Source organism: Hyperolius riggenbachi, chromosome 9 (assembly GCF_040937935.1).
Source record: "Hyperolius riggenbachi isolate aHypRig1 chromosome 9, aHypRig1.pri, whole genome shotgun sequence".
NCBI classification, from domain to species: Eukaryota; Metazoa; Chordata; class Amphibia; order Anura; family Hyperoliidae; genus Hyperolius; species Hyperolius riggenbachi.
The window spans coordinates 89,976,722-89,994,581 of record NC_090654.1 but is presented as its reverse complement, the minus strand read 5'-3'; the positions used below and the strand labels follow the sequence as shown (position 1 = coordinate 89,994,581).

General features: G+C 44.3%; 1 protein-coding gene across 1 annotated transcript in view; it reads left to right on the top strand.

Moving 5' to 3' along the window:
* The window catches only part of LOC137532552 (cytochrome P450 2D17-like), a 68,823-nt gene that overhangs the window by 16,874 nt on the left and 34,089 nt on the right, over nucleotides 1-17,860 (top strand). Inside the window, exons 4-5 of the mRNA XM_068253181.1 lie at nucleotides 2,822-2,982; nucleotides 15,511-15,684. Coding sequence (XP_068109282.1) covers nucleotides 2,822-2,982; nucleotides 15,511-15,684 — 335 coding nt within the window. The remainder of the gene's footprint in view (nucleotides 1-2,821; nucleotides 2,983-15,510; nucleotides 15,685-17,860) is intronic.

The window sequence follows — 17,860 nt, the reverse complement described above, 5'->3', positions numbered from 1 at the left end:
TAAACACTGCAGTGCCAAAACAACTAGAAGTCTAAACTATTGGTGCTTTTCCATCAAGCTGACAGTCACTGTGTTGCTAATGAGGGCCATGAGGGTAGAACATTGTGGAAGTAGAGTCCCAAATTGGCCCTGTAGAACATTGTAGAAGCGGAGCCACACATTGGCCCTGTAGAATATTGTGGAAGCGGTTGGAGCCCCTCAATGGCCCTGTAGAATTTTGTGGTGTCTGTGAGAAGCTTTGCTGATACTCCATACTTTTTTTGTATTTGGGTAAATCCCTGTTATTATCATTTGATGCATTTATATATAGTATGTCGCTCAGAGGGGCTCAAAATCGAATGTACCTATTACAGTCTAGGGGTTGATTTTTGGGAGAAGCCATTGCCCCGCCTGGGACTCACAATTTCAAATCTAGAGCTGAACTTGAGAATTTTTTTCCATATTTTTAGAGGGGAGGGTTGTGACGAATATTACGGAAAGTTGTGCGCAAAATCGCCATCGATTTTCGCATGGTCGTGCACAGTTCCTGTCAGTCCTGGGTAAATGCACAATAGATGTCAATTTCCCTCTCTCTTACTGAGAGCAGCAGCCCTCCCCCACATCCTGTGTCAGGAAAGAATTTCACAAGTGGCTCGCTTCCCTGGGCACAAGCCATTTGGTTACTCAGCTCATCTCCACCAAACCAGCTCAAACTGGTTGAGATTCAAATTTCCCTCCAAGCTCATAGCTTCAAACAAAGGGAACATTTACTTTATTAATAATTCAAAATAGGTTTGGCACAGCAAGACAAAAATTACATTTTCTGATACCTAGGAAACAGTTCTATCGTTCACCTGAAGTATAATTTTCTAGCTATCAGGAATCCATAGAGAAACCACTTTATCCGGCATGCATAGAGCGAATTCGTTAAACTAGGCATGTATAGCCTCGTTTAATACAAAGTCGCAAGCTGCTTATGAATATGGTCTCGGATTTGCGATGCACCAATCTTGGGCCGAGTCACACAAATTATTAATAATTGGTACATTCCTTGCTCTGAGTCTGTGGGTGGCAACCTGACTGCCAGGAGGTAACCCTGCCTTAAACACACCTACTTTCCAGGTAGTGACTGCCCCAAAACTCAGGTCAGTAAAAAGTGTTTGTGAGGAACTCCTCCCCAGTTCTTCAATTTCCATCGACCAGGGAAGTCCAGACATGTGCTCAAGGAGAACCGGGCGCATGTTGTGTACAAAGGACTTTTAACCTGAATGCCTACCTTTAAACTGGACTATTTTTCTTCATTCTTCAAATGGACTGCTCAGCTAGCTAAGTAAGAATTTTCTGATTTTATTCCTTTTTATTTTTAAGCTCTGTGTTTATATGTTAATAGGTGTATATAACTGTATGTAATGCATTTTTGTTATTAATCGTTTTAAAAATCGTTTAGCGGTTATGACCTGTTGCTGAACATACACAATCGTACCTATTCTCCTGAAATTGCTACCCTGTGTTTAATAGAAGTATACACTTATAATCCGTATGCGAGAACACGGCCCAGATATAACGATCTGACCCAGATTCTTGCATACTGCTAATGGTTAATAGAGCGTTCTCGAAGTCCTAGTAAAATTACAGTAGCGGGCTGTGTAACTCGCTTGGTGGCAGATCTTTGAATTGTATGTGTGTGGTGAATCGGTTGGTATCAGAACGCTCCCTTCGCGAGTCAGTTCATCAAATTGCGAACGCGGGTTACCCTTCGTGATGAACAAATGACCGTGTGAGAGGATTTCTTACGCTGATCGATTTACCCCATCCGCAGACCGGCCTAGCGGTCTGTGACAAGGATAACCAGTGAAATCTAGTTTGTAGGTACACTTCCTAATCTGTAAACATTTTCAGACATTTGTTGGCTGACAAATAGTTACTCTACATCTATCTATTGCTTCTAGGGTGTCAGGCTAAAGGCTCATACCAAATACGTGATTTTTCTGTCAATTTTTCCGATGACTGGCGATTTTTTGAGAGACAATCGATCGTTTCCGCGATCTCTTGATGTGGGTACAGGCGCGCAATTACACAAGCAACGTTTGGCAATGCGCGGCGACAACGACCATCGTGGCAGATCGAATCTTTAAGATCCCCCGATAACTCCTGCACAAAGTACCGCGATCGCTTGAACTCTAATTTGTGTGCTGTCGCGTATACTCACTGGTAGAAAGATGGATTGGGGAACGCTGGTCGCCGGGGAACGTCCCTGTGATCCATCCACCTGCATCGTTACGTCAGTATTCAGCTTAAAGTGAACCAGAGACGAAGCACCCTCATGTATTTTATAATTTATATCAGTGGGAGCATTAGAGAAAACACCTACCCTGCTCTCTGTTTTATTCTTCACTGCTCAGCCTGCCTGTTATCAGCCCTGATAAAATCCCTGACTGAGCATTCAGTCTGGCTTTGCTCAGGAATCATTATAGCTGAGTCATTATAGCAGAGCCAGAAGGGGCAGGCTTGGGGTTGAAAAGACATCAGAGAAGACAGACTCAGCTATAATGATTCCTGAGCAAAGCCAGACTGAATGCCCAGTCGGGGATTTTATCAGGGCTGATAACAAGCAGGCTGAGCAGTGAAGGATGAAGCAGAGAGCAGGATAGGTGTTTTCTCTAATGTTCCGACTGATATTTATGGTAAAATACATGAGGGTGTTTCGTCTCTGGTTCACTTTAAAGAACCAGTGGGTGGAGTTAAACATTAGGGGCGTCATTTCAAGGTTCACTTCAGAGCTTTCCTTTGAATATATATTTTGCTGCATCTAAAATGAAAAACATTTTTTTTAATCTCACAGGCCTTCCATTTGATGCGTGGTATCTTATCAACAATGCTGTTAGCAATGTGATTTGTGCCCTTGCCTTTGGTGACCGGTTTGACTATGAGGATAAAAGGTTTCAACGTCTTCTACATCTTTTTGATGATTCCTTGAGAGCCGCATCAGGATTCTTGGGCCAGGTGCTTTCCATTTATTTATACACGAGCTGATAATGACCTGATCAGACTAGCGATCTGTCACTTTGTAATCGTAATTCAGTCGGTAATAATGATTGCTGTACCGCTTGTCCAATACATTTTGATTTCCGGTACATTTTAGCTGCAATCTGGTTGAGAACAAATGTCAATAGCCTGCTGCTCTCCTCCCCATCTGCTGGATGAAGATTGTCCTGCTGTATCCCACTGTATCCAATCAACATTTCCATCAATTAAAAAAATATTTCGTTTAGGCTGATTGGGGGTAATACATCACTGTCAGATATCAAAATGATCAAATCCGCCAGGAAAATCAATATGGCCAATCTTAGGCCAGAAACTTAATATTTTAATAATTTTTAATCACTAGTGATTTGGAAAAGGTCTTGCTAATGCAATGCTATGGGGGATTTTTATAAAATCACATCGCTCAAGGGGGATCACAACCAGGGGCGTAGCAATAGGGGTTGCAGAGGTAGCAACCGCATCGGGGCCCTTGGGCCAGAGGGGCCCCAAGGGGCCCTTCCTAAACCAAAGTGTTAGCTGTTTATTGGTCCTGTGGTGGTAATAATCACTTCTATAGATGCTTTGAATGGTGGTAATCATTAACACACTGTTCCCCATCCCCTTCTTGCACCTCTAATACTGTAGATGACCTTGGCAGGTTTTGTTGCGCCGTATCAAGTGTTACGTATAGAGTGCTTGGGGGGATCCAATGTAAAACTCGCACCGGGGCCCCTAGCTCCATAGCTACGCCACTGATCACAACCATAGCATTACATTAGCAAGAGTTTGCAAATAGCAAAGTGCTCAGAAAATAGCTCCTAGTGGGTTTCTGGCCTTACAGCTGTTTAAAGGATGAAATAGCAAAATGTGTTAAAAATTTAAAAATAACAATGTAAAATGGTACATTCGGGTAGTTTATAAAAAAATCATCACAGTAAAGGTGGCCACACACAATACAATAAAATGATCCAATTTTACAGAAATTCGATAAATATGATAGGATTTCCAGTTTTTTCGATTTTTATCGATCAGGAATGCTGGAAATTTTTCTTCAACTTTTCTAAAGATTGTATGGCGTGTGTTAGATTGTCAATTTATTAATATACACACCCTAGCACTTTTCACGGAGTTTCCAATCATTTTTATCATAATTGGGGAATGTGTGTGGCACATTGGTCATATTTTTGAAATGTTACAATCGGTCAGAAAAATTGATTGCAATTCTTGAATTGAACAGATATTTCAAACATTGTATGCTGTGTGGCCACCTTATGAAAGTAAAAAACAGCCACTTATAGTGTTAGCATTTTAGCCATCAGGAAATACTCTTACCGACAGACTATTAGGGCATTACATTGCTGTAGGGGTAGCGTATTATAAAAACTGTCACATCTCCCTATTCCCCCGTGGAAGCTGTTGGAATGTTCCAGCTTTACTTCTATGGACTCACAAGGGAAAATCATGATCCTAAATAAATTACTATGTTTAACTTTCAATTAAGCTCAATAGCGATTCCTCAAAAGTCTTTCGTAAAGAGCGTTTCCCAAAGGTAGATATGCCAACGTGCCTTTTTTTTTTTTAAATTACTTACCGGTAAGTTTTTCATATATAACCTATGTACCATTTTACATTGTTATTATTTTTATTTCATTTTAACTTATTTTGCTTTATTGCCTATTAAAATATAGTGTTAAATATCATCCTGTATATTTTTGGATATTAGGTTGTCATGTATATGTCGACCCAAATATTTGTCCCTCTTAAGCTGAAATTTTTTGTTGATTCAATTATAAGTCGACTCAGGAAAGTGTGTCATTAATGGCTTAAAGGGACTCCGAGCTCTAAATAAAAACAAAATTAGTACTCACCTGGGGCTTTCTGCAGCCTAGTGTAGGTCGGGAGGTCCCTCGGTGTCCATCTGGCTCTTCTCCTAGGGCCTGGTCAGAAATGGCTCCCCGGCGGCTCCCGGCGACACTGGGCCAAGTGTCGGGCTCCTTCTTCCTGAAACGTCACATCTGTCGTCACCACGCCGGCCGCCTCATGTCTTCACGGCGGCCGGCGTGACAGTACTGTGCATGCGCGGTTTAACCGTGCATGCGCAGTACTGTCATGCCGGCCGCCGTGATGACGCGAGGTGGCCGGCGTCGTGACGTTTCAGGAAGAAGGAGCCCGCCACTCGGGCCCAGTGTCGACGGGAGCCGCCGGGGAGCCATTTCTGACCAGGCCCTGGGAGAAGAGCCTGATGGATGCCGAGGGACCTCCCGACCTACGGTGGGCTGCAAAAAGCCCCAGGTGAGTACCAATTTTGTTTTTATTTAGAGCTCGGAGTCCCTTTAAAGAGGAACAAAATAGCAATGAAAAGTGCATGCAGGTTAAATGCAGAGACACACAATCAATTACAAGGTGTGTAAAACCCTGAACACAGCTCTGACATATAGAGCTACACCTGTAGACTAAAGCATCCCCTGCATTTACCCTGCACTTTTAATAGTGGCACTTTGTATATGTAATATAGCTTTACGAGAACTGAAGCTGTACTTTTTAACACTGTTTGAGCAGACCTCTATACAGCAGCACATGGAGGTTCCTCCTAGGCTGCTCTGTCTGCGCTGACGCTGTCAGACGCTTTGGCCACCAGCAGTGGTGACAGGTAGACACACTAATAGGAGATAGTACTTAGGGAAAGGACAGGGTTTAGAAGTGCAAATTGTCATAGAAGACCCTGCATTTTACAGGTCTAAAAAAAAGTGTAGGTCTGACTCATATATAAGTCGCCCCCTATGATTTACTTTAAAGGACACCTGAGGTGAAAATAAACTAATGAAATAAACAATTGTATCTGTCTTCCTTCTCCTAAAAATGGCTTTTTAAGATATTCCACAGTTTTATTTTATGTTTACGGTAAATCTACTTTTTAAGTTTTTAATATTTTTTTTTGTTTTTGCTCAATAACACATTCATTGAAGTATGCCACAGCTAAAATCTGTGAACTATTGACCCCTTTTATCTCTTTCCTGCTCTCAGAAGCCATTTTCTGCTAGGAAAGTGTATTATAGTTGGAATTTCTTATCAGTGAGGGTCACACAGTAGTCACTTCTTGTCTGAGTCAGGACTGAGTCAGCCACTTACATACCTGATATTTAACTCTTTCAGGCAGATAAAGAAAAAAAAAAAGAACACAGCACAGTTATTTGTATGCTAGGCATTGTACATACCCATGTCTATCTCATCATGTCACATGCCACCTCAGGTATCCTTAAAGCAGGGGTCTAAAACTTGCGGCCCGCGGGCTATTTGCGGCCCTCGGTACAATATTTTGTGGCCAGCTCTGGCAAAAGCAAAAGAGACACGAAAGCGAACTATTTTACCTTATAGTTCGCTTCAGTGCTTCAAAGTAATCCGCCGCATTCCCGACTCTAAACGAGGGCTGCAGAGCCCCCAAATCCCCCGGGCAAACATCCACGACTGCGCTGAGGGGCAGAGCATCCAGCTGTAGCTCTGCCCCTACTGACGTCAATTGCCGCACAGATCGCTGCATCTCCCCGCCCCTCTCTGTGAAGGAAGAGTGAGAGGGGCGGGAAGAGGTGGCGATCCGCCGCGATTGACGTCAGGAGGGGCAGAGCTGAAGCTGAAAGCTCTGCCCCTTCCAGGAAATGCCGGCAGATTGCCCCCCGGGCGATTTGGGGGCTCTGCAGGCCTTGTTTTGCGGCGGGGACACGGCGGATTACTTGTAATGGGAGCACTTCATGTTCAGAAGAAATAATTAAGACTGTTAATAATGACATTTGAGGACTTTTTTTGTGAAATCCCTTATGCGGCCCAGCCTCATCCTGACTTTGCCTCCTGCGGCCCCCAGGTAAATTGAGTTTGAGACTAGTGTTGGGCGAACAGTGTTCGCCACTGTTCGGGTTCTGCAGAACATCACCCTGTTCGGGTGATGTTCGAGTTCGGCCGAACACCTGATGGTGTTCGGCCAAACTGTTCGGCCATATGGCCGAACTAAGAGTGCATGGCTGAACGTTACCCGAACGTTCGGCTAGCGCTGTGATTGGCCGAACGGGTCACGTGTAGTGTTGGGCGAACATCTAGATGTTCGGGTTCGGGTCGAACATGGCCGCGATGTTCGGGTGTTCGAGCCGAACTCCGAACATAATAGAAGTCAATGGGGACCCGAACTTTCGTGCTTTGTAAAGCCTCCTTACATGCTACATACCCCAATTTTACAGGGTATGTGCACATTGGGAGTGGGTACAATAGGAAAAAAACATTTAGCAAAAAGAGCCTATAGTTTTTGAGAAAATCGATTTTAAAGTTTCAAAGGGAAAACTGTCTTTTAAATGCGGGAAATGTCTGTTTTCTTTGCACAGGTAACATGCTTTTTGTCGGCATGCAGTCATAAATGTAATACATATAAGAGGTTCCAGGAAAAGGGACCGGTAACGCTAACCCAGCAGCAGCACACGTGATGGAACAGGAGGAGGGTGGCGCAGGAGGAGAAGGCCACGCTTTGAGACACAACAACCCAGGCCTTGCATGAGGACAAGAAGCGTGCGGATAGCAATTTGCATTTTGTCGCCATGCAGTCATAAATGTAATACAGATGAGAGGTTCAATAAACAGGGACCGGAAACGCTAACCCATCACAGATGTTCATTGTTCATGTTACTTGGTTGGGGTCCGGGAGTGTTGCGTAGTCGTTTCCAATCCAGGATTGATTCATTTTAATTTGAGTCAGACGGTCTGCATTTTCTGTGGAGAGGCGGATACGCCGATCTGTAACGATGCCTCCGGCAGCACTGAAACAGCGTTCCGACATAACGCTGGCTGCCGGGCAAGCCAGCACCTCTATTGCATACATTGCCAGTTTGTGCCAGGTGTCTAGCTTCGATAGCCAATAGTTAAAGGGTGCAGATGGATTGTTCAACACAGCTATGCCATCTGACATGTAGTCCTTGACCATCTTCTCCAGGCGATCGGTGTTGGAGGTGGATCTGCACGCTTGCTGTTCTGTGTGCTGCTGCATGGGTGTCAGAAAATGTTCCCACTCCAAGGACACTGCCGATACCATTCCCTTTTGGGCACTAGCTGCGGCTTGTGTTGTTTGCTGCCCTCCTGGTCGTCCTGGGTTTGCGGAAGTCAGTCTGTCGGCGTACAACTGGCTAGAGGAGGGGGAGGATGTCAATCTCCTCTCTAAAGTCTCCACAAGGGCCTGCTGGTATTCTTCCATTTTGACCTGTCTGACTCTTTCTTCAAGCAGTTTTGGAACATTGTGTTTGTACCGTGGATCCAGAAGGGTATAAACCCAGTAATTGGTGTTGTCCAGAATGCGCACAATGCGTGGGTCGCGTTCAATGCAGTCCTAGGCCGAAGAGGTCATAGCCTAGGGTCACAAAAACCTGTTTATTTGGGCAATTTCAATGGTAGTGATGCTGACGTACATAAATCTCAGCCATGGCCGTTAGCAACGTCTGAATTTCACGAAATGTCTCATGCAGGTAGAAGACATATTGTTAGACTTGGATTCCAAAGATGGGGTCCCTACATCTCTGCAAACCAGAGTTACAGGGGTCCAAAATCCAAAATTGGTAAAATCCCCCATAGGCTTTCATTGCCTCCCTATTTCACTTTCCAAAATCTCACATCTTTTCAAAGGGCAATTGCTCAGCAGTGGCAAATTTTCTAGCATTGTAGGGACCCTTAGGGGGAACATGACTGGTGAGTTTCGGGCCCCTAGGCCGAAGAGGTCATAGCCTAGGGTCACAAAAATCTGTTTATTTGGGCAATTTCAATGGTAGTGATGGTGACGTACATAAATCTCAGCCATGGCCGTTAGCAACGTCTGAATTTCACGAAATGTCTCATGCAGGTAGAAGACATATTGTTAGACTTGGATTCCAAAGATGGGGTCCCTACATCTCTGCAAACTAGAGTTACAGGGGTGCAAAATTGGTAAAATCCCCTATAGGCTTTCATTGCCTCCCTATTTCACTTTCCAAAATCTCACATCTTTTCAAAGGGCAATTGCTCAGCAGTGGCAAATTTTCTAGCATTGTAGGGACCCTTAGGGGGAACATGACTGGTGAGTTTCGGGCCCCTAGGCCGAAAAGGTCATAGCCTAGGGTCACAAAAACCTGTTTATTTGAGCTATTTCAATGGTAGTGATGGTGACGTACATAAATCTCAGCCATGGCCGTTAGCAACGTCTGAATTTCACGAAATGTCTCATGCAGGTAGAAGACATATTGTTAGACTTGGATTCCAAAGATGGGGTCCCTACATCTCTGCAAACCAGAGTTACAGGGGTGCAAAATTGGTAAAATCCCCCATAGGCTTTCATTGCCTCCCTATTTCACTTTCCAAAATCTCACATCTTTTCAAAGGGCAATTGCTCAGCAGTGGCAAATTTTCTAGCATTGTTGGGACCCTTAGGGGGAACATGACTGGTGAGTTTCGGGCCCCTAGGCCAAAGAGGTCATAGCCTAGGGTCACAAAAACCTGTTTATTTGGGCAATTTCAATGGTAGTGATGCTGACGTACATAAATCTCAGCCATGGCCGTTAGCAACGTCTGAATTTCACGAAATGTCTCATGCAGGTAGAAGACATATTGTTAGACTTGGATTCCAAAGATGGGGTCCCTACATCTCTGCAAACCAGAGTTACAGGGGTGCAAAATTGGTAAAATCCCCCATAGGCTTTCATTGCCTCCCTATTTCACTTTCCAAAATCTCACATCTTTTCAAAGGGCAATGGCTCAGCAGTACCAAATTTTCTAGCATTGTAGGGACTCTTAGGGGGATCATGACTGGTGAGTTTTGCCACTGCTGAGCCATTGCCCTTTGAAATGGTGTGAGATTTTGGAACGGTAAATAGTAGGCCCAATGAAAGCCTATGGGGGATTTTACCAATTTTGGAGCCCTGTAACTCTGGTTTGCAGAGATGTAGAGACCCCATCTTTGGAATCCAAGTCTAACAATATGTCTTCTACCTGCATGAGACATTTCGTGAGATTCAGACGTTGCTAACGGCCATGGCTGAGATTTATGTACGTCAGCATCACTACCATTAAAATAGCCCAAATCAACAGGTTTTTGTGACCCTAGGCTATGACCTCTTCGGCCTAGGGGCCCGAAACTCACCAGTCATGTTCCCCCTAAGGGTCCCTACAATGCTAGGAAATTTGCCACTGCTGAGCAATTGCCCTTTGAAAAGATGTGAGATTTTGGAAAGTGAAATAGGGAGGCAATGAAAGCCTATGGGGGATTTTACCAATTTTGGACCCCTGTAACTCTGGTTTGCAGAGATGTAGGGACCCCATCTTTGGAATCCAAGTCTAACAATATGTCTTCTACCTGCATGAGACATTTCGTGAAGTTCAGACGTTGCTAACGGCCATGGCTGAGATTTATGTACGTCACCATCACTACCATTGAAATAGCCCAAATAAACAGGTTTTTGTGACCCTAGGCTATGACCTCTTCGGCCTAGGGGCCCGAAACTCACCAGTCATGTTCCCCCTAAGGGTCCCTACAATGCTAGAAAATTTGCCACTGCTGAGCAATTGCCCTTTGAAAAGATGTGAGATTTTGGAAAGTGAAATAGGGAGGCAATGAAAGCCTATGGGGGATTTTACCAATTTTGGACCCCTGTAACTCTGGTTTGCAGAGATGTAGGGACCCCATCTTTGGAATCCAAGTCTAACAATATGTCTTCTACCTGCATGAGACATTTCGTGAAATTCAGACGTTGCTAACGGCCATGGCTGAGATTTATGTACGTCAGCATCACTACCATTGAAATAGCCCAAATAAACAGGTTTTTGTGACCCTAGGCTATGACCTCTTCGGCCTAGGGGCCCGAAACTCACCAGTCATGTTCCCCCTAAGGGTCCCTACAATGCTAGAAAATTTGCCACTGCTGAGCAATTGCCCTTTGAAAAGATGTGAGATTTTGGAAAGTGAAATAGGGAGGCAATGAAAGCCTCTGGGGGATTTTACCAATTTTGGACCCCTGTAACTCTGGTTTGCAGAGATGTAGGGACCCCATCTTTGGAATCCAAGTCTAACAATATGTCTTCTACCTGCATGAGACATTTCATGAAATTCAGACATTGCTAACGGCCATGGCTGAGATTTATGTACGTCAGCATCACTACCATTGAAATAGCCCAAATAAACAGGTTTTTGTGACCCTAGGCTTTGACCTCTTCGGCCTAGGGGCCCGAAACTCACCAGTCATGTTCCCCCTAAGGGTCCCTACAATGCTAGAAAATTTGCCACTGCTGAGCAATTGCCCTTTGAAAAGATGTGAGATTTTGGAAAGTGAAATAGGGAGGCAATAAAAGCCTATGGGGGATTTTACCAATTTTGGACCCCTGTAACTCTGGTTTGCAGAGATGTAGGGACCCCATCTTTGGAATCCAAGTCTAACAATATGTCTTCTACCTGCATGAGACATTTCGTGAGATTCAGACGTTGCTAACGGCCATTGCTGCGATTTATGTACTTCAGACTCGCCACCAATGAAATTGCCCAAATAAACAGGTTTTTGTGATCCTAGGCTATGACCTCTTCGGCCTAGGGGCCCGAAACTCACCAGTCATGTTCCCCCTAAGGGTCCCTACAATGCTAGAAAATTTGCCACTGCTGAGCAATTGCCCTTTGAAATGATGTGAGATTTTGGAAAGTGAAATAGGGAGGCAATGAAAGCCTATGGGGGATTTTACCAATTTTGGACCCCTGTAACTCTGGTTTGCAGAGATGTAGGGACCCCATCTTTGGAATCCAAGTCTAACAATATGTCTTCTACCTGCATGAGACATTTCGTGAAATTCAGACGTTGCTAACGGCCATGGCTGAGATTTATGTACGTCAGCATCACTACCATTGAAATTGCCCAAATAAACAGATTTTTGTGACCCTAGGCTATGACCTCTTCGGCCTAGGACTGCATTGAACGCGACCCACGCATTGTGCGCATTCTGGACAACACCAATTACTGGGTTTATACCCTTCTGGATCCACGGTACAAACACAATGTTCCAAAACTGCTTGAAGAAAGAGTCAGACAGGTCAAAATGGAAGAATACCAGCAGGCCCTTGTGGAGACTTTAGAGAGGAGATTGACATCCTCCCCCTCCTCTAGCCAGTTGTACGCCGACAGACTGACTTCCGCAAACCCAGGACGACCAGGAGGGCAGCAAACAACACAAGCCGCAGCTAGTGCCCAAAAGGGAATGGTATCGGCAGTGTCCTTGGAGTGGGAACATTTTCTGACACCCATGCAGCAGCACACAGAACAGCAAGCGTGCAGATCCACCTCCAACACCGATCGCCTGGAGAAGATGGTCAAGGACTACATGTCAGATGGCATAGCTGTGTTGAACAATCCATCTGCACCCTTCAACTATTGGCTATCGAAGCTAGACACCTGGCACAAACTGGCAATGTACGCAGTAGAGGTGCTGGCTTGCCCGGCAGCCAGCGTTATGTCGGAACGCTGTTTCAGTGCTGCCGGAGGCATCGTCACAGATCGGCGTATCCGCCTCTCCACAGAAAATGCAGACCGTCTGACTCAAATTAAAATGAATCAATCCTGGATTGGAAACGACTACGCAACACTTCCGGACCCCAACCAAGTAACATGAACAATGAACATCTGTGATGGGTTAGCGTTTCCGGTCCCTGTTTATTGAACCTCTCATCTGTATTACATTTATGACTGCATGGCGACAAAATGCAAATTGCTATCCGCACGCTTCTTGTCCTCATGCAAGGCCTGGGTTGTTGTGTCTCAAAGCGTGGCCTTCTCCTCCTGCGCCACCCTCCTCCTGTTCCATCACGTGTGCTGCTGCTGGGTTAGCGTTACCGGTCCCTTTTCCTGGAACCTCTTATATGTATTACATTTATGACTGCATGCCGACAAAAAGCATGTTACATGTGCAAAGAAAACAGACATTTCCCGCATTTAAAAGACAGTTTTCCCTTTGAAACTTTAAAATCGATTTTCTCAAAAACTATAAGCTCTTTTTGCTAAATTTTGTTTTCCTCTTGTACCCACTCCCAGGTGCACATACCCTGCAAATTTGGGGTATGTAGCATGTAAGGAAGCTTTACAAAGCACGAAAGTTCGGGTCCCCATTGACTTCCATTATGTTCGGAGTTCGGGTCGAACACCCGAACATCGCGGCGATGTTCGGCGAACGTTCGCGAACCCGAACATCAAGGTGTTCGCCCAACACTATTTGAGACCCCTGCTTTAAAGGGAGCCTAAACTGAGAGGGATATGGATGTTTCCTTTTAAACAATACCAGTTACCTGACAGTTCTGCTGATCTCTTTGGCTGCAGTAGTGGCTGGATCAAAGACCTAAAACAAGCATGCAGTTAAAGAGAACCAGAGAGGAGAAAAGTAAAGCTTTTATACATACCTGGGGCTTCCTCCAGCCCCATACGCACGGATCGCTCCCACGCCGCCGTCCTCCGCTGCCTGGATCCGCCGGTACCGGGTCCCGTCATTACCGCCAGTCGGCCGGTGGACGCGGCCAATTCTCCGCATCACAGGGGCTCCCTCCATACACGTACGCTTGCGGCTGCCTACTGCGCAGCCGCATGGGTAAGGGTATGGAGGGAGCCCCTGTGATGCAGAGAATTGGCCGCGTCCGCCGGAAGTGACAGGCCCAGTACCGGCGGATCCAGGAAGCGGAGGATGGCGGCGTGGGAGCGATCCAGGCTTATGGGGCTGGAAGAAGCCCCAGGTATGTATAAAAGCTTTTCCTTTTTTCACCCTCCATTCCTCTCTGGTTCCTTTAATCCAGTCGGACTTCAGTCAGAGCACCTGACCTGCATGCTTGTTGAGGGGCTGTAGTATTAACCTCTTGAGGACTGCAGTGCTAAACCCCCCTAGTGACCAGGCCTTTTTTTTATTAAAATAGGCCACTGCAGCTTTAAGGCTAAGCTGCAGGGCCGCACAACACAGCACACAAGTGATCCCCCCCCCCTTTTTTCCCCACCAACAGAGCTCTCTGTTGGTGGGGTCTGATTGCCCCCAGATTGTTAATTTTTTGTTACTGGTTTTTATTAAAAACAGTATGTTTCTTTAAATCTGTTCCCTCCCTCCCTCCCCACAGCCAGCCAATTATGGCGGTCGGCTGTCATAGGCTTCTGCCTATGAGAGCCGATCGCTCTCCAGTGTCCCAGGGGGACAGCCGTGTCACACGGCTGTCCCCAGTACAGCGCTGCTGCCGCTCGCAGCGCTGTACATGCAAATAAACGATGATCACGACGTCTAACAGTCTCCCTGAAGGCAGGGCGGAGACTGAAGGCAGGGGGGAGCTCCGCCCCCCAAGCAGGAGATGCGCGCAATCTCCTGCATTAGCTGGCCCCAGGACTTTACGCCAATCGGCGTTAGGCGGTCCTGGGGCTGCCGCCGCGGCCACGCCCATCGGCGTGACGAGGTCAGGAAGAGGTTAAAGACACAGGGTCAACAGGAGAGTCAGACAACTGTTATTATTTTAAAAGGAAAAATCTATATCCTTCTCAGTTAAAGTTCCCTTTAAAGAGAAATTGTAAACAAGAATTGAACTTCATCCCTATCAGTAGCTGATACCCCCTTTCCAATGAGAAATCTATTCCTTTTCACAAATGGATCATCAGGGGGCTTCTTATGGCTGATATTGTGGTGAAACCCCTACCACAGTGTGATGTCAGGACCATTGTTCTGACATAACACTGTGGGAGCCTTGTTGCATTGTGGGAAATAACACCTGTTTACAGCTGTTTCCTACTGCCAAAAAAGCAAGCAGCATCTCCTTCCATTGACAGCACCTGCCAGCAGTAAAAATGTCACCATGTGATAAATGTCAGAATGTAAATCAGGGAGAGGTAAGATTTTACAATGGGCAAACACTGACTAAATCATTTATACATAATTATTGTAAAAATGAAGCACTTTTTTATTAAATTATTTTTACTGGAGTTCCTCTTTAACAAGTCAGACGTATATTTCTAGACATATGGTCAAGTATATAATGGTATACGTATGGTATATACATATTTTTCTGCATGTCAGCATACAGTTAGAGCACACTCCTTCAAAAGCTGAACCCTGGCTTGCAGAGAGAGTGCCTAGTCAGGGGACAGAGGAGGAAGAGAAAGGAGAACGAACGCTGGGTGTAGGTGTGGTGTAGGCTTACAGGCTAGGTCAGGGTTGGGCAATGGCACAAGAAAGTAGCATAAAAAATCAGACAGCAAATCTGGCACTGGCACAGAGTTTCCTACATGGCAGTTTCTGATAAGTTATCGACCCTAAATGGGCAAACAGCAGAGCAAGGGTGGGCAGATTACAACAGTGGGGGTGTTCATTTAAAGCTCTTTTGGTCGATACCATACACAGGTGTACGCTGTATATCATTCTATCAATTGGAATTAACTGTAAAGATGCAATGGCAATCTCCATATATGCCATTACTTATATTAATAACCTGGTAATGATTTCCTGTTATTATCTTAGCTTCTAAATGAAATGCCGTGGCTGCTGAAAGTTCCTGGGCTGGCAGACCACGTTCTCAAGCCACAATATCAGCTCACCGCTTTCCTGAAGGAAATCCTTATCGAACATCAGAAAAGTTTTAATAGTGGTGATATTCGTGATTTCATCGATGCCTATCTGCTAGAGATGGAGAAGGTAAGGCAGACATGGCATCCTTGCAGTGAATCGGTGTCTTCTGAAGTGAATTCACTTCTCCAAAAACACAGAATTTAATGGGTATCTGAGATTGTGTGCAAGGATGTATTTATACTTACTTGGGACTTTCTCTAAATAAATGTTTTCTATTTTTACAATTACATGGCTCATTGAGTGTTTATGGTATGCAGATCTGTTCTGCTTTTGAGCTACTTTTTGAAAACCAAACCACTCTGGGTCATGTTAACTACTTTCGTAGCTTCTAAGTCCAGGAGGCCATGTGCGCTCCCGCGGCCGACCGCACATGCGTGTACACGCGTGCTCCCAGCCCGCGGTTCGTTAGCCAGGGAATCTGTGAATCGGGCCATGGTGCCCGATCACTGATTCCTCTCCCCCGCAGAAAAAGCGACAGCTTCTCTCGGAAGCTTTGCTTTTTCTGATTCCTACGTCCCTCTAAGCGTACATGTTACACTTAGAGTGACGGCATTGTAAACAAACTCATGGCTGCCATCTTGTGGCCAAAAAGCAAAACTACATCTAAATGTAAAAAAAAAAAAATGCACATATATTTACAAAAAAAAATATTATTTCCATCCCACCCTCCCAAAAATACCCACATAAAATGTTTAATAAAAAAAAAAAAGTTACAATAAAAAAACACATAAATATTTACCTAAGGGTCTAAACTTTTTAAATATCTATGTGAAGATGAAATATTTCTTTTTTTTTTTTATTATTATTATTATTATTATAAGCTTGTAAATAGTGATGGATGCAAAATGGAAAAAATGCACTTTTATTTCCAAATAAAATATTGTCGCCATACATTGTGATAGGGACATAATTTAAATGGTGTAATAACCGGGACAAATGGGCAAATACAATACGTGGGTTTTAATTATAGACGCATGTATTATTTTAAAACTATAATGGCCGAAAACTGAGAAATAATGATTTTTTTCTTATTCCTGTTAAAATGCATTTAAAGTAAAGTGGCTCTTAGCAAAATGTACCCCCCAAAGAAAGCCTAATTGGTGGCGGAAAAATTAGATATAGATCAGTTCATTGTGATAAGTAGTGATAAAGTTATAGGCTAATGAATGGGAGGTGAACATTTCTCAGATGCATAAAGTGAAAACGACTGAGGGCTGAAGTGGTTAAATATGTTTAATAATATTTAATTTTCCAAGCACCTAGATGTTGGTTGGGACACATACAGTATACTATTAAGTATAAATACAGCCTTACATGCCATCTTAGGTTCACTTTAAATGTAACTAATAAATTAAAGCCCAATTTTTTTTTAATTAATATGCTAGCAAATTTGCATGAATAAATAATATACATTTTGTGCACGGCACGTCTATATGTAATACTGTACAGTTAAAATACCTGGTCAGACGGCTCCTGCCTTGCTTCTGTAGATCCTGGCTGCCAGCAGAATGGGAGTTGCTTCCACAGCACAAATCACATCACCTGAACCCACCTGTCCTCTTCCTGTGTATTGCTATATAACACAGATAAACTCTTATATGCATTCAAAACAGGTTGAAATTGGTCTTTACAGAGAAATGCTGGGCTTTTTTCTGTAGAACCTCTTATCGTCCACATTCACATTCCTTTAAAGCAGTAGGATTAGCCATACTATGCCAGGGAAAAAAACACATATATATATATAGTGGATAAATACTTGATCTACATTACAATAACACATGTATTGTACTGTCCATGTTTTGATTTCAGTGAATGTTACATAGTAAATGAAGAGAATTCTGTTCCTGGTGGGAACCATGGGCTTGATTCACAAAGCCATACTAACTGTTTAGCACGGGTGTGCTAAACAGTTAGCACGTGAAGTGCCGCTCGCAGACTTTTGCACGCACAAAGTGCCACAATTCGCGCGATCGACTTTTGCAAATTGCCGCAAACTGCACTTCACGTGCTAACTATTTAGCACACTCGTGCTAAACAGTTAGCACGGCTTTGTGAATCAAGCCCCATGTCTTTTGCCCACAGTTTAGGCTAAATCCTGATGTCATTTCTGCTCTTTTCTCCTCCAATCGCTGAGTCACCTCAGCCTTGTTTGTAAACATAAGTGAGCTGATAAGCAGCTTCAGATAAGCAGCTAGGCAGGGAAATAAAGGGAAGAGGAGGAATATTATAGATAAAAAGAACC